Here is a 20,403-nt window from a genome sequence, read left to right as displayed (position 1 = left end):
TATCTCAAATAATTTAAAAACTGATCGTATTTTACCAAATTTTTTTATTGTTTTAAACTTAAACAATAACATAGAAAATATAAAATATGTACAACGAAATTTCTAACTCATTTTTTTTTTACTTTTTACCTATATATTTATATCCAAAATGACAGACCATCACTTAGTTTTATCCCCATCCTTACTTTTATCTGCATCCTTACTTTTATCTGCATCTTTACTTTTATCCGCATTAGCTTTCTCTGTTTGTTTTGTGTCTGGAGCCTTATTACCAAGATCTGGTGACATTCTACGCAAGCTCATAGACCTGTCTCTGTGTCTGTCCATTCGTATTAACGATTTACTGACACCACTGGGCACATTCCGTAAGTACATTTCGGACTTTATCCGTCTTTGGGAGGTCAGGGTTGGACGCAAGTCTTTATAATATTCCTCTATTTCTTGAAGCGTGAGATTTTTTGTTTCGGGAAGGTACAGGTAGAGGAAGAGGCAGCCTGTCGAAAAATAATACGTCACGAGTTACAGATAGGTAAGTAATTGTTTTAATTTTAAAATTACTTAGCTTTAAATATATACCGGAATCAAGCAGAAAATTTTATATCTATGTATTTATTTAAACCTTTAAAACTTAACATGAGAAAAGTAAAGCTTTATTTATTCTTATCATAATTGAATACTACCTAACAAGGAACTAACTCCAAAGCCCATAATAGTAGCGGCGTAACCAAACGCGTCACGCACATAGGGAAAACTCTTATTGGCGCCAAACATGAGAAAGTTTAGTATTGCTATTGATATTCCACCCAAAATGCCACGAATCTGAAACAGCATAATACTAATCATGACTTAAATCCAATTTTATTAGAACAAATTATGTGTTATTATGTAGGAATTTCTACATATGAAACGAAAAATAAAAACTATCTTGGACAGACGCACAATTTAGGAATGGAACTAATTTCTCAAAAAGCTTACAAAATTACCAGAATAATTACAATTAAGTAGAAAAAGGTAATAAAATAGTCCCGTAAAGAAAACTGTAAAGAGAAAATAGAAGGAAAAAAATAAACTGTAATTACTCATTCTTACCTGCAAAGGATACAATTCAAACATAACAAGTACGGGTAGAGGATAATGTCCCAAAGACGCGAATGTTATGTACGCCACATAGCAAACTTGTGGGTATACACTGGGATAGTCCATGTATATTATTATAAAACTTAGGATTATAGCAGAAACGCCGACACCGAAACCTGGTGAAAACAATGAAATATCTTTTCAATTACCTACCAGTATACCTAAAGCGTAAAGATTAAAAGTATACCTCATAATGATAAAAACGTAACTACACAAATAGTTCCTCATCAAATCCTTCAACATGAAAGAAATAGCTAAAGTAAAAGAACTAACAGAATGCTTTTCCTAAAAGCTAAAGTAAAAGCAATTGCTAACCTGATATAAGCGCTAAAGGTCTTCTCCCAACTCTAAGGATAAGTGCCGATGTCAGAATTCCTGCTAGAAGTCTTGTAATACCCAGCATGACGTTCGCCATGTGAGCGTCTACACTCGACTTTGAATGCTATTTCAAAAATAATAATAAGAAATCAATCATATACTTAACTAAATCGTAGTTTGAGATATATGCAATATGCATGTTATATGATTTTGAAAATATTTGGTACCAGTTTAGTGGTAAATAGCTTGTGAAAATAACTAGGATTAAAAGCTTATCAACGCAAAGATTGGTTAATTACGTTCATAGTTTATTGTGCAAAGTGTCTACGCCAGATTTACCTCCAAAATATCAACAGCCCACATCGTAACTATGGTAACTCCAGACACCTGGGTGATCAGCAAATACATGAACATCAAGAAGAACGGTTTGCAGGAAGACTTCATAAACATTGCTTCTATCTGCTCTTTTAATGTTAACCTACAAATTAAAATTGCTTGTATACTTACTTATGCCATCGCTCAGAAATTATCAGAAAATTATTTGACAATTTTATCCTAAAAAACTTTTCTACTCACTTTCGTATATTATTATCAATTTTAAAATCCAGCATTTCATCCATCTCTGCATCGATGTTATGTTTCTTTGAACGAAACTTTTTCAGTGATTCCTCTGCGTCTTCTATTGACGATTTTTGCAGTAAGTAATACGGTGTCTCAGGAAGGAAAATGTTACAAACCACGAGCACACTTGAATAAATACCGCAAATATAACAAAGTATTGTCCAGTCTAAGAACGATCCTAAGCCAGCCTGAAAAATATTATAATATCTACCGTTGCACAGAAGATGAACAAAAAAATATGTTATTAATCCAACATTATGATTGTAAAATAAAGTGAAAAATCTTCCTATACATTAATGAAACATCTTATGGTTTAAATTAATTACACATGTTGCGTCCAACAGCTTTTTGAAATCATTTTGAGGTTTTATGTGCTATACGTACCTGAGTCGTAATTCCGATCGACATAGCAATATTGGGAAAGGAGCCAATCACCCCTCGCATGTTTGGTAAGGAAATCTCCGTCATGTACACTCTGGGTACGCTCATCACCATGCCAATGCCTATTCCAGTGATGACTCTCCCTAGCAATGATTATATATTATTTAAGAATTCATGGTGTCTGATAATTATTTTGAAACATTTACATGTAAGTATATTAGTTTTCTGATACTTATCTATATATGAGAGATCAAACCGGATATGAATACAACAACAACAACGTGAATATGTAGACATTATTCCGTTACCAATTTATTTTAGGAAAAAAATTAATCTTGTACTATTATTATTGACATCACTAAAGCACTTACCATTCTTGAATTCTGTCCTAAAAATAATGATAGGCACATAGTTCTTTTACCTATTATAATCTGGAAAGCAGTCTGCGCGGAACCAGTATAAAACCAGCCAATAGCCACCGGTATACCACTGAGAACAAGCATGATTCGACGCCCGAAGTTATCCATACAGTATCCACATATCACACAACCAATCGGTGATACCAAGGTGAGGACACTAGCTGAAATTTAATTCTGTGTTTATATGAAATTTACACACAGTAGTAAGCAATAAATTGCTCTAGAATGAAGAATAATATCACATAATATTCCACGAATGGTTACCCGTTACATTTTTTTCTTTAATACTAATGCTTCAAGTATAAAATTTGGCAAAAAAGTAGGCAAAAAGGTAGTAGACGTAGCGAACGTCTACAACCGGAACGGAAAACGGATTTTGCTATGTGGTCGGATAGAATTTATGTATTTCATAACTACGCAGACAGGAAATAGCTAATTTATCAACGGCCAATAAACAGTAAAGTTTAAACTAAAAATAAAGTATATCTACTAACCAATCCATGACTCGTCCGCCACCGTTAAAAATATTTCAGACTCTGGTGAATTCAGTTGGGGTATGGCCACTGCTGAAAAGCCGAACGTGAGTCCAATAGTAACTATGGATAAATTCACCCATATACCATATCCAAGCTGGATTAAAGAAGTTGCTGTCCAGAAACCGGGATCAGGGTATGTTAATTCCAGGGACATTTTAACCCATAGCTGATATTTTTATGCGGTAGAGTGCACTAATATTTATTTCGATTCGCGGACTAATACATCAATCTATGGAGGTAAACCTCAGAGGTAAACAATGCACCCACAGAATGCACCTTGTTAATTTGTGGTGACATTAATGGCAGAATTGTTCATAGACAGAATATTGTTGTTTCTCAATATAATGAATTAGGTTGTATTTATATGGAAATTAATTAAATAATTATTTAACGCCACAAGCTCAAGGAATTGATAAATAATGTTACTTACTTGCAATAGACTCGAATTTAAATACATTTAATACGCCATTTTACCTCAGACACACTCACGCAACCTATGTTCATTACAAAAAAAAAACAAGTTCTCATTTTATCAAAATTTATTCCTCATTCACATCCAAATCTCTTTCTTATTAAAGAAGTGCGGATAAATAAACGGATAGGTATGTTTATTGTTAGCAAATTCCGCTTTAAACAGGGGTATTTTCTTCCCGCCCATCCTTGATTTGATGTTCTCATCGAAAGCAGATAGGATTTGCAATAGAGTGCCTCGGGATATCGAGTCAAATTCTACGCCGTCTACATGTCGTATTACACCATGACCTATAGAACAATGATTAATATTTGTTTTGAGTTAAAAAAAAATTTGGCAAATATGTATGTATTAGTCATAATAATATTAAAACGCAAATAAGTCCCTTGTGGTCCCTATCTACATCTAGTGTTGTTAACATATTATGAAGACGATATCTATTAAGTACTTACTTATGAATATGGCAAGAATATTATGGTCAAAAAAAAAGATCTGCATTAAAAAATGTCTGCCTTTACTCAAGTTATTGGAATTAATCAAAAACATTGGTATACAAGGATATTGCCGATACAATTAGATGCTTAGTAAATATTTCAACACTAAACAGAAAGGTAAAGCAAAATCCATATTTCAATAAAATTAGGCTTACCTTTATTTTCAATAAGGCTTGAAATAGAACTACTCTGTATAATGCATAGTATGCACGTGAAAACGATAAGGTGCAAAACTAACGTTTGTTTCATTGAGAACGATTCAAAACACTGATCGTTGTTTCAACGTAGAGCAAAAAAACTTAAAAAGAAAATTGAAGTATCAAGGTAGTTAGCTGTTTTGTCTTTGGTATTATCTAATAACTACCATTTATTTCGTTAAATTATTAGAAAAAAATTATAAGTAATTAACTCTATGGATAAAATTGTATTATAAGCAAATAATTTGTGGAATAAATAATTTTTGTGAACAGTTTCAGGTCCTATATATTTTTAGTGTAGGTATCACTTGATTATAAATATACAAACAATAAATAAAAAATCAAATAAAACAACAATTAAATAAATTGAGTTTTTTATTTCCATGCTTCAAGCGCAAAAATTCATTTACATAAAAAAAATAAGGCAATCTCTTTGTACCTTCAAATGCTGACTTCTTATAATTGCACAGCTGCCATAATAGCACATATTATTTAATTATTATGATTTGTTAATATAGGGGAATACATCTACATATAATTTTTGGTGGTCAATTTCTTTACGGAGCCGTGTGCTAACAATTCAATTTATACAAAAATACAATAATTTACATAAGGCAATAAATTGCACATACATGGTAGCAACTTTATTACATAATAAATTATAATTTAATGATTAAAGATCCCTTTAAACTATTATTTTGTTCACATAATATAGAGATAGAAAAACAACAAACAATCAAAATGTGAAATGAAAAAATAAAGAACTACTTCCACCCTTATTAACAAACCATAGTAACTTTTCATAGATAATTAAAATATACAATCTGTATAAATGCTATTCTCCTTCAATACATAAGTACTTATATACAAACTCTATCTACAAAACTATCTTACAATAAATAATCACTTATTGTTCCTTAAATGGCACTAATTCTTAACCTATTTAATTAATACTTTTTTATTTTAGCACATTGGTAAATTTATCAGGACATCTGTATACAATTTCAAAATATTTAAAAAATATATTTTTTCACTTTTTTTCATTCCTCAAAATGCGTACCTTTTAAATTTTTCTCCATTTATCGTTTGAAAATGGTCATTCGAGTATTTTTAATTTGCACAATTAATTATCTTTAATAAGAACATTACAATAATTTTGTATATACTTAGGTAAAGAAATCCAAAATTGTATACATTTTTTTAATTTAATTTAAAATTTACACCAAAAATACAGTGTTTAAAAAAGACGTAGGTTACTTTCTTTTTTATGAAGATTCTTATATTGTTGAAGCATAAATTATTGACTGATAAAAAATAATTTATTTGTTTTTACATATTTTACAAATTAATACTATCACGTGTATAAATTTTATTTGCAGATAGTATTTATCGTTTACTTAATATTTTTCAATATATAAATTATAAATAATAATATGATAAAGAACAAAATTAACTTTCCTTACGGAAAGTGTAAGCCTAGGTTCGATTCATAATAAAAAATATATAATTTAAAAAATAAATTTAACTACTTTCATTAATTGTATACAAACACATACTAACTATTATGAAATAAACAATTTTTTATAATTTTGGGGCATGTACCCCACTACCTACTAATAAAGATTTTTACAGAATAATTCTACCTAATACATTGATTCCATAAATAAGTTTATTGTCTTCATTCAGATTAAGAGCTATTGAAAAAAAAAATCCGATCAAAGAAAAATATATCGGTATGTAACTGGTATTGTACTCATATCACAAAAACTAAAAGCAAAAAATGTACAAAACTACTGCATTACTATTATAAAAATATAAATACATAATATACTTACATTATTTTGTTCCCAAACATCTAATTACCTATAAAACTACGCGAGGTCTGTCTGTGCGTTTTTCTTTAGAGTTTTCGTTCTACCGCAGAAATAATCTTCTATCTCTTGTAATGTACGGCCTTTTGTTTCTGGTAGGAATACGTAGAAAAATGCGGTACCTGAAATAGTAATTATTTATTAATTTACTACTTAGTACCTTCGTTCAATTAAAACATGTGTGTGAGAGTTGGAGGCGTGCATTTTATTATAGGTTGTTTTGTAGATTTTTTCACAAAAAAAATGTTAGTAGCCTTAACTCAAATAGTGTATTTTTTTACATTTAATTGAATCAGTTTTATACAAAGTGAACGATTGATTCAAAGTAATATAACTACTACAACCATAAATCTGCAAAAAATAAAAAATATCCATTAATTGAATATCACATATACTTTCTACCCATTTCACCACCAAAAAAAAAGACTCCCAACACTAAAAAAATCCCAAAAAGACAAAAAATCTCACCGGCCAAAGACAGGGCGCCATACAATCCAAACGCGCCATAGTCGTTGAGCGCATGTTTCAACAACGGGAACGTTTTCACCACTGAGAATATTGACAAGTGCGCCACACATGTTGTCATACCACCCACTATACCACGTACCTTTAAATTAATAAATAATGTATGATATAATGAAGAAATAAAGGAAACTTCGAACGATAAATACCCTCGAAACTGCATTTTATTCGGCGACCCTTAAGTGCTTAAAAACTGCCGTTTTATATTGGTAACAAAGTGAGTATATTTGAAAATATTTGATTAGGTTAATAAATTATTGATAAGGTACAAGAATAATTTTTTAAAGTCCCTACTTATACTAAAAAAAGAGCGTGCGTGCCGAGCACACATGTAGAAAGTGAAACTTCTTTGACAAGATTCAAAGATACCAAAATCGTCCAGTCACTCTATGACGTGACGGTATTGCCATGAAGTGTGAGAAAAGTGGCGACTTCGAAATTTTACATTCGCGCCTAAAGAAGTTTCACTTCTAAAACAAATTGGTATAAAATTCTGTGCAAAAAAAACATTTTTTTCCATATATCTCTCATTTCTACACCTAAATCTAGTACAAAACCTCACCTGGGTAGGATAAACCTCTCCAATCATGATCCAGGGCACGATCAAGAAGCCGAGCGTACAGAAGATCATGAACAAATATATACTGGCCACTGGGATCCAGGAATATTGCGGTTGGATGTTATTATCTTTCCAGTATTGCACGTAGTAGAGGTATACGGATAGAACTGTCATGGATGTGCCGCAGCCGAGAGCTGAAAATTAAAATATTCGAGATATAAATGGGATAATTATAGTAATAGGAGAAAATTGGAATAGGAGGCTTCTGGAGTATGTATTTTTAAGCTATTGCATAGCTTCTATCGCGGGCCTTGAGCGCGGGGACCGAATCCAGAAATTGCGTAAAGAAAAACCTCACGCTCCCCACTCCGACGGGCGCGGAGGTGTGGCTTGAAGGCATAGCATGCAATAGCTTTACCGCGGCAGTCCCCGAGTGCCAAACGTCTTTTTTTCTTGCATGTGAAAACTTATGTAAGTTACTAAGCTTTCACATGCAAGAAAGAAAAAATACTTCTTACATAATGTGGTCAGTTTCTAAATTATTTTGTGTTCTCAATAATTCATTCACTACGTTCACGTGTTATTTCCTTATCATTAGGTATATTGAACTTTTAGGAAAATTACCAATCAATCCACTCCACAGTTAAAGACTAGAGAAGCCATAATATACATTTGTGAATGAAAGTTGATGAAATGTGTTAGATACTTTTTACTTTTATTTAATCCATCAGTCCTCGGAATCACAGACACAATAGAAAATCTATTGTGTCGCGCCCCGATCGGGCCTTACGGTGGTCAATGGGTTAAATTATAAGACAGTCATTAATTCATATTTTCAAATATAAAAAAATCTAATTTACAATATAACAAACCTATTATTCTAATATTTACCAACTTACCAGAAACAAAAGTGAGTGGTCGTCTACCGCATCGCCTGCATAGTATACACCCGACTACAGTAAATATCACACGAAGTACACCCATTGATATTGTTAAAGAGTATTTGTCTAGAGATGCGCCTGATGCCTGGAAAAATTAAAAATTAACTGTCTTACCACAAAAACTTTAGATATGGTTTAACTTTAAGCGCGGGTTCTCTTTAATCTGGTTTTGTCGTATTTCACATAGACAACTATTAAAGTGACAGATCCCTGGTTTAAAGTTAAACTGTGTATAGATTGTTATGTGGTAATACCATACATGTTTTATTTATATTTTTGAGTAGTTTGAAATAACATCAAGGAGGAAATACCTATTTTTGACTACTACTGACTGACTACTAACTGACTACAAAAAAATTACCATTTTGTTACAATTTAGAACCTTTTAATTTTAAACATTATAACTATTTCATATACTAATAACAATTTTTGAAATTTAACTACCCTCATTTAAGTGCTTGAAAAATAGTAAATACTATACCTACTTACTATAAAATATATAAATTACCTCAAAAACTTCAACAGCATAAAACGTGATGGTATTAACACCACACCACTGGTATATGAAGAAGTATAACGCAAGTATTCCGAATGGCTTCAGCGTAGATGGCGCCATGAGCGCTTTAATTATTTCACGCGGCGATTTTAAACTGGAAAAATATAAAACATTATTAAAGAAAAAATATAAAATGTGAAAAATTGTAATTCTGGAAACTTTCCACTTTTAATTTTGGTCGAAATCCCTATAAATATAGCCGAAAAGAACTTAACCTATAACAAAAGAGTCTACATATATGCGTACATGCGTATGCGTGTATGTGTGCGTGTATCAAATTCAAAGTGTGCGTATTGGATTTTGGAGAATTAACATATTTTTTGTTCATAAAAAAATACTGTTCACCTTTCGTCTAATTTACATAAAAAGGCATTTCGTAAAGAACCTTGAACATGACATTTCTATAGATGCGAATTTTTTATTTATTGTATTTCACGTGTGCAACAACATTGTCATATTATGGAAATTCGAAACGTGTACAATGTGCCGTTTTAGCGATAAGAATTATGTATGAAACTTCAATAAAAATAACAAAATAATGTTATCAAACCATCTGTTCAAAGGTTTAGAATTTAATGTGCAGTTTATGTTTAGTAAATGCGTCGTATGTAATACATAGGTAGGTATCTATTTGCTATACCTTCATTAAACTATTGTTTTGGTTATTAACGTTATTATTAAGTTAACATCATTGCTATAATTATTTTCATCGCTTTTAAATACTACACGTTAAACGTGTTCATGCTAACTTTATTCGTAAGTTATATCTCAGTTTTTCTCGCATATTATTATCAAGATGTGCTTTATCATGTTATCAATTTACACATTAATAATAACTGCCATAATCAAATAAGAATCTGCGAGTTATAAATAATTTTCACCACACATTGATTATCGTTGAACAAACTCAAGATAGGAATCAACATCAAATATTATTCCATCATAAATCACGACTGTACACGTCACAAATCACAATATTTAGTATTTACCAATTATGGGATAATGGAAAAACAAAACGCACGCCTACAAACACCTATAAACAAGAAATAAATGAATAACACACGATCACATGCGTATTGAGTGCAAACTGTCATTATTTACTCGTGGTTTATTTATTGTTGTATGTTGTTTTTGTATTGTGTTAACTGTTAAGATTGTACTATTTCTAGCGTATACCTACGTATGTAAAAGCATTTGGTTACTTTTGCGATTGAAAATGTTTTTACGGCATCGATATCTCGATAACGATGCACGATACAGTAAAAATGGTCAGGACTTAATTGTAGAGCATAAAAAAAGGAACAAAAAGTGTCTTATTAGTGATTTCCGAATTTCATCGGATAGCCGAGTTATAGCCGAAAAACCAATTTTACCCCTTTTTTCAAGATGGCAACGAAAGCTCATAGGAAATCTTGGTCGAAAAACTCAAGTGAAGCTTTTCTAGGTATCCCCTACAACATATCCAAATATTAGATGCGCAAATTCACTTTCTTTTATTTGCCTTTTTTTCGGACGAAATGAGTGGACTAATGAATAAAAGCCAAAAGGCAGTTGTGGAGGGCATTTAAAGCCTTCAACTTCAATCAAAAAGGTCTGATTTTGCAATTTTTCTGTGCACTAGTTAGGCGCTGACTCCACGAGCGAGAGAATCGCGACGAGTCCGCCCTTATATCGTCGGATAATCTCCACGAACGAGCGATAATTCCGCCGCGTATCGTCGCGAGTCGTAACGGAATCGCAGCGTTTCCGCGGCGACTCGTAACGGTATCGCCACGTTTCCTTGAAGAGAACTACGAGAAGACCAGAGGCAACGCGGAAATGCCGCTGCGTTTGACAGCGCGCCCGCTGCGCGATCGTCGCGAGCGCGCGGCGGGCCCGTTGCTAGTCGCGGCGGGCTAGCGACGATGTAATGACGTTTCGCACGCTCATTGCCACTCGTCGCATCGCGGCGATAATATCGCCGTGTGGAGACGGTTCCATAGAGAGTGTATAGAAATGCGTGGCACGACGATAATATCGCCGCGATTCTCTCGCTCGTGGAGTCAGCGCCTGAGTGAAGGAGCGTTCCTTCGACAGGAAACCGAAATTATAGCGATATTTTTTACATTATCTTCTAATAATATTTTCTAAAATAAATTCAAATAACTTAAGTCTCGTCTAATTATACCTACCCAGGACAGGCCTTTCATAATCACAATCACTCTAATAACAGTTATAATAACATACTGTCCTGATAAAGCAGGTTTATCCACATTTTTAGTCTACATTCGCTTATTATTTATTCAACTCTTAACTGTACCTATTGTTTATGTGAACGGAATTATTGGACGTGGAAAATTTTCCAATGTTTTGAAGTTTTAGTACCAAAATACTAATATACATTATGAATGTAAATTCAGTCTGTCTCTATCTAAGGTCTCTATGTACATAATAATATTATGTCTGAATAATTCCACGGCATCTAAAAATAATATATCTAAACTCGAACTACTTCTAGGTAGATAATGTATAGACTATACTTAGTTTGTTTTAATTTTGAGAAGGTCATTCCACTAATTATTATGAATAACATATTGATTTATATTATTAAACCAAAAATCACAACGCAATATAGAACTAGACAACAAATAACCTACAATTACCATAGACAAATCGAACTTACGGTTCAACATGATTCTTCTCTTTAAACGCAACCATCTTCTGTATCTCATCTGTAAGATTACAAGTGGAACCCCGTAACTTCGAGAGAGATTTCTCCGCTTTTTCCTCCTTGTTCTGTGTGAGGAGATAGTTCGGAGTCTCCGGGAGTGCCAACATGCCGAGGAGGGACACTATTGGCACTATCGCACTCACACCCGCTAGAATGTTCCATGATGTCGCACTGCCGATTATGTACTGAAAAATAGAAAATAAGGTTGTAAATAACTGACAATTAAGGTATAAAAAAGGTCTGTTTTTAACGATTGATGTAGTGGAGATAAAACAGTGAAATTTTAGAGATTCCGATGTAATATTTCGTAAGAAATATGCAGTAACGTCTTCGTTCAACCACCCGTGATCGTGATTGAACAATATATGCTATAATTGTTCATGAGTACCTATGTTACATGGTAATTTTTTCATTGTTTGTACAGGACTATAAATAAATATGTAAATTGTTTTGTTAAAGTTAATTATAAATATTGTAATACAAATAGCTGTAAGGAATCTATGTATGTAAAAAATAAATCTATACAAATATTATAAAGAGGAAAGGTTTGATTTTTTGTTTGTTTGTTTGTTTGTATGAATTGAATAGGCTCCGAAACTACTTGGCAGATTTGAAAAATTCTTTCACTGTTGGAAAGCTACATCATTTCTGAGTGACATAGGCTAGGTTTTATCCCGGAAATCCCACAGGAACGGGAACTATGCGGGTTTTTTTTTGAAAACGCGGGCGAAGCCGCAGGCGGAAAGCTAGTAATAAATAAATTACAAAAAGCGCATGCTTTAAGCCATTTGTTATCGTTTACGCAAATATTGTGTTTTGGAAAATAAGTGATAGGGAAATAAATACAAAAATAAATGTTTGTGATGAAAGGTCAATTTATTTAGAACATACAAGATTCCGCATCACAATGAAAATATAATAAATATTAAACGCACATGGAAAGTGGATTACTTAATATTATTTCAAATATGGTTTGAAATTATGGATATGAAATTATATCAAATAGGTACAGTACAGTAGTCAAAAAACTATAACCAATATCGAATACCAATTATGGTAGTTTCCAGTTATGTCTGTAGTAATACGCATAATACACGTTACTAGTGCTTCAACATCATGATTTGAACACATACATGATACAAAAAGTATGTTACTTTCAATACTAAAATTAGCGTATTCAATTGTACACAGAAAAGTATGCCGCATTTGAGGATGTGTGTTTTTAACATGATCAGAATTCAGATGACTGTGACGTATTAACTATTAAGTATTTAAGCTGCCTAATCATCTCATTGCACGAAATTCTTCAGAATGTAGATACTGTTTAGTATTTACCTATGTATTTACACGCACGTTTTCACAAATATTTGAAGGAATTTCGCAATTTACTTTACGTAAAATATTTTATCAGTTATCTAAACTGAAATATTTTGTGCAGTATCATTTAATTTTATTAAATTATAATACCTAAATGTAGTATCAATTATTTATATGCAGGCCAGAATAAGGTTAATCGTTTGAAAGGGCACATTGGATAATTAATTTACCTACATGCTGATGTATTCGATATATCCGCAACTGAAGTATAAAAACATTTTTTGTACTTCAGTCGCGGATTGCGAATGATTACGAAAATCATGAGAATGTCCTTTAATTAACATTAAAAACTGCGTAAACAGTAAAAATAACCAAAGTCATTAATCACGAAACTTGGAATTTTGTCTCTATGTAGGTATCTATTTTTAAAAATTTCAACATGATCAATCAAGAGTTTCATAAATTATCTATCGTTAAAATTCAGCTAAAAATAGCAATTAATATATAATAAGAATCATTGTTTGAACATAATTTTATCGTTCGACAAACCTGCAGTATGTATAATCTTATGGAAAGTAACCACATAACAAATTTATCAGGAAAATTTTCTATTTACAAATTCACTGAAATAATTATCCGATTTTGAAGTGAAACTTCTTTATCGGGGTTGGAAAAAAATTTAGTGTAACATTTTTTCGTTACGTGTGACATATTTCCGTTACGCGCCATCTTTTTCTTATCCCTACCACGCGTGATTCAACGTATTTCTGTAAAGTTGCATATACATTTTTTTTACTATTTTCTAATATAATAAGGGCGAAAGTGTTTATTTGTTACTTTTATCTTTATTTCACATCTCAAAGTGATTACCTACTTATACATATATCTACTTAAAGGCCTTATCTGGTGGTTGTTTGAAGGTTAGAGAGTCATAATATTATAGGCTTCTTTCCCGCGCGGTGAAAGATATTCCCATGGGAATTTCCTTTGATAATGCGAGCGAAAGAGGTGGCATGGTTTCCGCCGCCAAGTATTATTTTTTATTCTATAGCTAGTATATAAATCGGATTAATAGTTACCTACACATGTTCATACTCCGATGATTTAACAGACGATAAAATGATAATTAACATATCAATTCACAAGACATGTACAAATGAATGTTAATTCAATACATCATGCGTCCATTTTATGAACGTGACCGATTCATTTTCATGCCATTTTTCTATAATTTTTTGCGATATATGCGAATTCCTTGTTGTTGTGAAGATCGTATGGTTTTTTTAAGAAATCCTTTGATAAATAGTTAATATTAAATCAATTGATGATAATAGCATTTGAACACAATATCTACAAAATTGAAATCTATATTATAAAGCTGAAAAGTTTGTTTGTTTGCTTGAACGCGCTAAACTCGGGAACCACGGGTCGAATTTGAAAAATTATTTCATTATTAGATAGACCATCATACGACGATTATCTATTTAAGCAATCGGGTAAAACCACGAACCACAGATAGGATTAATTTTTAAACGCACCAAATATTATAATATTCTAGTAAAGTCCGTAATGAATTGTAAAATATTGAAGGTTAATCACTTTAAATGAATTAAACTTATCAATGGCCGGTAACATATTATATTATTTCAATATTTGTAACGCTTATTAAACTAACATTTATTAGCATTATAACTAAATACGTGAGATCTACATTGTTCAGGAAACAATAACTTCTATTTACGTTAGCCAGTAATCATTATGTTTAACATGTTTTAGCTGTTTATTGATGATTTTTATTTTTTTATTCGTTTAGCGACATAAATTTTCCTAAAATGGTGTATCCGTTTACGTACGTTTATAAATAATGATAACATCTGTTAGAGTGTAGTTAATGTATTAAAAAAAATGTGTGCGTGTACTAGTGTACACACGTAAGAAGGGAAACTTCCTTATGACCTTATTTTTCAAAAAATAATTTACTATATGCAACTTTACAGAAATACGTCGAATCACGCGTGGTAGGGATAAGAAAAAGATGGCGCATAACGGAAAAATGTCACGCGTAACGAAAAAATGTTACACTAAATTTTTTCCTACCCCGATAAAGAAGTTTCACTTCAAAAACAAACTTGAAATTGCGGCAATTGCTAAGCAGGCAGAAAATGTTATTTCAATACGCATTCTATTTACCAACATACGGATACGCATATTAAAACCAAATAAAATTTAATCAAACATCATAGATATCGCACCTACATCAAAATTAAATCTATGTAAATCTTAAATTTCCTTAAGTTTTTCCTTTCGTTATTACAAATATTATCTTTCCACATGACAATATCATATAATGACAATATCAAGAATTAAACTTCTTCAAATAAGTATTACTACAATCTACGGCAGCGTTGTATAACATCACTCAATCTACCCATGCCCAAGATAAAAATGCAGGAAATTATCAAATTAGAGAAAACAATATAATTATATGATTGCTCTTATCTTATATGGATGCGGATGTTATACGGCATTGCTAAAATTAAAATATAGCCTTAAACCCATCAGCTAACTTTCGTTCTATTTTTATAAGTAGTTTTAATTTATTTAACGACTTATTCTCACATGTATTTATTTTTATTATACATTTGCACATATTTCATAAAGTATTATTTAGCGGAAAGAATTTTTTTTTTATTGTTTTACTGCTGAGACGTGACATGTGTTAGGGGTGATTGGTTTACTTTAAAGTACTTATCTAGTTAAATTGTCGTATAATCTTAATAGTAAGCCGAATTAAATACCGAAACTATTTTTGAAAACTGCAAGTCATCATTAACATTTTTTCATACTACCGTCAAATCATGTCACATTTTCGTTACCACTCCGTCTAACACCATACGCATAACCAATCTGTTCAGAGATAAAAAATATCCCAGCTGTAATCTACGTTTATCTATAATCTGATATAATCAAGTACCTAGTACCTACGTCATTGTATCTATCAACTATGAAGTAATAGATCAAAAGGCGCCAAAACGTTCGAAGGCTTAGCGAAATCACAGATAGTATTACAAAAAGTTAAACAGAGTATATATTGTTAGACGTAACTTTTGATTTAATATTTTTGTGGATGAATAGTTGTCAATATAGTTATAACTATAAATTCCTGTCCGAACATGTTTAGCTGTCGAATACTAAAATGCCGCTTTCCTTTGAATCGTGGCGCGCTCGTACGAATCGTGGCTATAGGTTTTACGACGTTTGACCCAACTACCCTCACTTTGTTAATAGTCGTTCACTTGCTGTGATTTGTTATCAACTGTCTACATCAATTAGGCAGTTGTGTAGAATCGCAGTACATTCGTATTATATTCAAACTAATATATAACCTAGCCTCGCGTGTAATTTCTAAAAATATAGACTATACAGTATATGTAAGAAACCATTGACGTCATTTCGTCCACTGTCCAAATGAGATGAACACTTGTAAAATAGTAATTATATCGGCGTTACTGTTTACATGGACGATCGGGTTTCACGCGGTGAAAACAACGAATATTTTTAGGCGCAGAGACAATGACAGTAAATGATATTCAAGGTTAATAGGTTCAATAATTCAAGGTTTTTGAATGTTTGCATATTTTAGGAATTAATTTCGATGAAAATTGGTTCCATCAATCAAACTACCGAGAAATTTTGCGGAAAGAATACAAAAGCAAGAATTTTGAACCTTCTCGATATAGAAAACGGCGGCTAATAAATAAGAATATAAAAAACGATTGCATCTTATAAGTGTAGTAAAATTACAACTATTAAAGCCGCTTCTCGTAGCAAAACGCTACGAATTCATTTCATCGCAACATAATATGGTGATATCGAATACTCTATTATAATTTATTTACGTTTGTATATTCCAAAAATACTATGCGATCTAATCAAGAATAGGTTCGAGTCAGCGCCATATTGTGACGTCATAGTTGTCAAGTTAAACGAATTCGCTATGGCGATGTTGCAACGTATCCAGTACCATACATTTCACTATATACTTGGGTCTTGCTTGTTGTGACTTTCCCATTAAGGGTGCACTCACACACATCAGTCACCGTCAAGTCACCGATGACTGATCGGTGACGGTTTGTGTACGTATCCACAAACACCAGTCACCGTCATGTTGTCCGTCAGTCACGTCGCCGGTTTGACTGAATCATTGAACACATACATCAGGTTAGTCAGTGATTAGACGTGTGTCACGCTAGAGAACATGTAGCAATTATTGACGGTAGCACGACGCTGACTGAACTGAGACGTGACGGCACCGGGTGAGTGGGGATAAAAGTATGATACATGTATGGAAAGATTATTTGACGTGCCTGACCGGTGACATCACTGATAGATTTCGTGCCGGCGACTGTCGTGTGGGAACAGAGTCATACTAGAACTATTGATACATATTTTTTTTTAATCCTGTCCGTTGACGTGCCGTGACGGTGACTGATGTGTGTGAGTGCACCCTTAAATGGGAAAAAAGCGGCGCCACGCGAACTTATACAAATTAGTAACTTTTCCTTTCTAATACCTATGTAACTGACGTCTAAAACAAAAAAAAAAGGTGGAAGTTATTCTTCTATGTATGTATGCATGTAAGCCGCATGTATGTATTTTTCATCAGTTCTGTCATACCCCGGACACTCCATACAAAATTATCGTTTTGACTGTCACACTGTAGAGACTGCAAATGTGTGTGTTAACGCTTTATGGTTGGCACATTTGTGACTAGTGTAAAAAAAAATCGCGTTTTTCTGATGAAATACTTCCGTAAACAGCACAACCATTTTCTACGAAAAACAATAATCACAAATCCAAAATAATAAAATACTTTAAGTCAATTTGATTAATGTTGTCAATCTTCGTTGCGTATCGTCCTTGCAGAAAAATGCGGCCCATTTTTATCATGATCGCGCGGGGTGAGGTTAGTGTTTAATTTTGGCGGGAGGCGGAGAGTGTCCGTTCTGTAGCGTTTAGCTACTACATATTATGTATTCTGTGGACCTTTCACTTTCTGTCTGTATACATGTCGAGTCTACATACCTGTATGAGCACACCAGTAGACACGCCAACGGACGCCATCGCGCCGAGCATACCCCGCAGGTGAGGCTGCGACACCTCGCACGTGTACACACGGGCCGGTGCGCCCACCATGCCCGACCCGAAGCCCACTAGTAAACGACCTGGAAGAGAGTAGTAGTTTAGTTTGTTCTATGAATTAAAATGAAGATTAATTTACTTATGGGCTATAGAGAGGGCCTTTTTTTATAGTGGGGAAATCTTCCAAAGATACCCACGGCCCCCGGGGAAGGAGCCGTGGGTTATGTCGGATTCTTACCGACTAAAACCCTACTGTGTTCCGTCGAGCCGCTTTAATGATGGGGCCGCGGGTATTGGTTAGAATTCTTCCGCGACCGCTATAGAGAGGGCCTGAAGTATATTGCACCAGGGTGAACCTTGGGCCTGAAGTATATTGCAACAGGGTGAACCTTCAGTTCACCCACGCGTCTGCGTTAAAATGTAGAAGCCCTTCTGGCTAACATCGACAGACACCACATAAAAAAAGCAGCCGCCCTGTTTTTCCCTTCATTTTCAATTCCCAAAATGGACCGAAAACATGTCATGAATCGTAAGCAGGTAACAGCGTGTTGCTTTTTGTGTTGAAGATTGCAAGAAACCTGATGTTCCTTCGATAACCAATTTTGAAGTTATTAATGTCAGACAGTAAGTCCACTAACTCGATAGCATACAATAGCAGATAAATGCCTTTCTTACTCTACTAAATGTTTATCTATATCACTATATCTACTTAACTAATAGAAAAACGAAAAACACATACCAACATAAATCATAGGAACGTTAACCGCAAACGCAATGAGTATCCAGCCCAGTATGAGCGGTATCTCCGTGAAGATCAGCGTGCGCCTGCGCCCAATGTTATCCATTAGATACCCGCTAATTATGCAGCCGATAGGAGTACCCACGGAACTTAAACTTGCTGAAATAGATTTAGTATTTGAAACATCATATTATGTGGAGAAGTGGACCTAATAAAATTGTCGTCAAAAGTTTTGGCAGAAGTTTTGACCAAATTTTTATAAAAAAAATCCTTATTCATAAATTTAGGACAGAGAATTTGTTGACAGTCATTATAAAATAATAATCAGTGTTTGTAATGCAGGGACAAAGGCGTCGTATGAATTTTTCAAGCATAAAACATCCGGATAAATTAAATCTCAATGCATCAATTACAACAAAATTGTTATCCGACAAAATATACATTTAAATTATTTAAAAGGAAAATTAAAACTTCATCAATAGATAAAAAAATCTGAAGAATATAAATTTACTTACCAATCCAACTAGCCTCATTTTCTGTGATATGTATAGTTGAATCTGGACTTTTCAGTTGAGGCAGAGCCGTCGCCGAGAATCCAAATACCATTCCAGTATTAATAGTACCAAAATTAGCTATTAAAGCTGCTACGATCTGCTTAAATGCTTTTCCTCTGCCTTCTTTCCCCGTTTTAGCCTTTTCAGGAACAGGTGTTTTCGCGACTGTCGGTTTGACGCCATTTTTAAGGAATGGTGTAGCATCACTCCTGGAATATAAAATGCGGAATTAATAATGATTATTGCAATTGAAATGGTGATTTAATTTTAGGCTTGCAGTTATACCGGTATGATTACGATCTCATTACAATAATATTTATCATTCTGTTCGGCAACAGAAAACTAACAAGGAGATAATACATATATGTATAGGTACCTTACTCTAACTTAAATATTTTGAACCAATATTGACACAATATAATATTTTAGAAATACTGCATCTATGATATCTTAAGTATATAGTAAGGTACGTCATAAATAAACAAAGTTTACTTCTGAAACAACCAATCCAAATACATACTTCTACGTAATGTATGTATGTATGCATAACAATTAACATCCCAGTAGGTAACTACATAAAAACATTCGAGTCAATTCTAAACAACAAAACAATTGACAAAACACATGACAATTGTCCGGTTTTAGATGGAACAATAAAAGCGCTTTATTATGGTAATTATCACTTAATCAAATAATTAATGTGGAAACAACGGGACATTGTGCCATAACAGAACAAGTAATAAATGAAGGTTATCAATTTGTGAGGTCAATTTCATCCCGCCACGTTCAATTTGCCGCAGGTCCGTAAAGTTCAAACTATAAAACACGTCTTTAGACTCCTCACTATTAAACAATTATCAGCTGTTCATTATAACAGTATATTATTTCCTATATAACGTACTTCAATTAAGTAAGTA

General features: G+C 33.1%; 3 protein-coding genes across 5 annotated transcripts in view; all 3 read right to left on the bottom strand.

The window, feature by feature from the left end:
• Positions 1-121: 121 nt before the first annotated feature.
• LOC149484410 (trehalose transporter 1-like protein) lies at positions 122-3,570 on the bottom strand. Its single transcript, XM_089700350.1, has 9 exons — positions 3,371-3,570; positions 2,879-3,037; positions 2,461-2,600; positions 2,032-2,264; positions 1,795-1,933; positions 1,453-1,579; positions 1,090-1,253; positions 681-819; positions 122-494 (listed from the first exon to the last, which is right to left on the bottom strand). The coding sequence occupies exons 1-9, from the start codon at positions 3,564-3,566 to the stop codon at positions 160-162; spliced, it is 1,632 nt and encodes a 543-aa protein (XP_089556476.1). The 5' UTR covers positions 3,567-3,570; the 3' UTR covers positions 122-159.
• Positions 3,571-3,854: 284 nt separating this feature from the next.
• Positions 3,855-4,646, bottom strand: LOC149484409 (uncharacterized). The gene is made up of 2 exons (XM_089700435.1): positions 4,534-4,646; positions 3,855-4,174 (listed from the first exon to the last, which is right to left on the bottom strand). Exons 1-2 carry the CDS (start codon positions 4,625-4,627, stop codon positions 3,963-3,965), a joined length of 306 nt encoding a protein of 101 aa, XP_089556561.1. The 5' UTR covers positions 4,628-4,646; the 3' UTR covers positions 3,855-3,962.
• Positions 4,647-4,932: 286 nt separating this feature from the next.
• The window catches only part of LOC149484408 (trehalose transporter 1-like protein), a 31,443-nt gene continuing 15,972 nt past the window's right edge, over positions 4,933-20,403 (bottom strand). For all 3 annotated transcript variants that reach the window (XM_089700569.1, XM_089700567.1, XM_089700568.1), the window contains 9 exons: positions 19,448-19,695; positions 18,933-19,091; positions 18,137-18,276; positions 11,687-11,919; positions 8,977-9,118; positions 8,427-8,553; positions 7,531-7,721; positions 6,915-7,053; positions 4,933-6,568 (listed from right to left, as the gene is read on the bottom strand). In XM_089700569.1, the coding sequence (XP_089556695.1) occupies positions 6,447-6,568; positions 6,915-7,053; positions 7,531-7,721; positions 8,427-8,553; positions 8,977-9,118; positions 11,687-11,919; positions 18,137-18,276; positions 18,933-19,091; positions 19,448-19,695 (1,501 nt within the window). In that variant the 3' untranslated portion in view covers positions 4,933-6,446. The remainder of the gene's footprint in view (positions 6,569-6,914; positions 7,054-7,530; positions 7,722-8,426; positions 8,554-8,976; positions 9,119-11,686; positions 11,920-18,136; positions 18,277-18,932; positions 19,092-19,447; positions 19,696-20,403) is intronic.

The sequence above is a fragment of the Colias philodice genome, chromosome 11 (genome assembly GCF_061535455.1).
Source record: "Colias philodice isolate Cphi_HAF_F1 chromosome 11, ilColPhil1 Martin Lab GWU primary, whole genome shotgun sequence".
Classification (NCBI taxonomy): Eukaryota; Metazoa; Arthropoda; class Insecta; order Lepidoptera; family Pieridae; genus Colias; species Colias philodice.
The sequence above is the reverse complement of the archived record's forward strand: the minus strand, read 5'-3'. Positions and strand labels throughout refer to the sequence as shown.

Bases quoted from the DNA above. Each gene is read 5' to 3' on its own strand.
- LOC149484410 (XM_089700350.1), bottom strand. From the start codon at position 3,566: ATGTCCCTGGAATTAACATACCCTGATCCCGGTTTCTGGACAGCAACT. The intron at 1,580-1,794 runs GTAAATCTGGCG...TTTTTGAAATAG, and splicing joins GGGCTGTTGATATTTTGGAG to CATTCAAAGTCGAGTGTAGA. The intron at 820-1,089 runs GTAAGAATGAGT...ATGCTGTTTCAG, and splicing joins TTGAATTGTATCCTTTGCAG to ATTCGTGGCATTTTGGGTGG.
- LOC149484409 (XM_089700435.1), bottom strand. From the start codon at position 4,627: ATGAAACAAACGTTAGTTTTGCACCTTATCGTTTTCACGTGCATACTA. The intron at 4,175-4,533 runs GTAAGCCTAATT...ATTGTTCTATAG, and splicing joins AAGCCTTATTGAAAATAAAG to GTCATGGTGTAATACGACAT.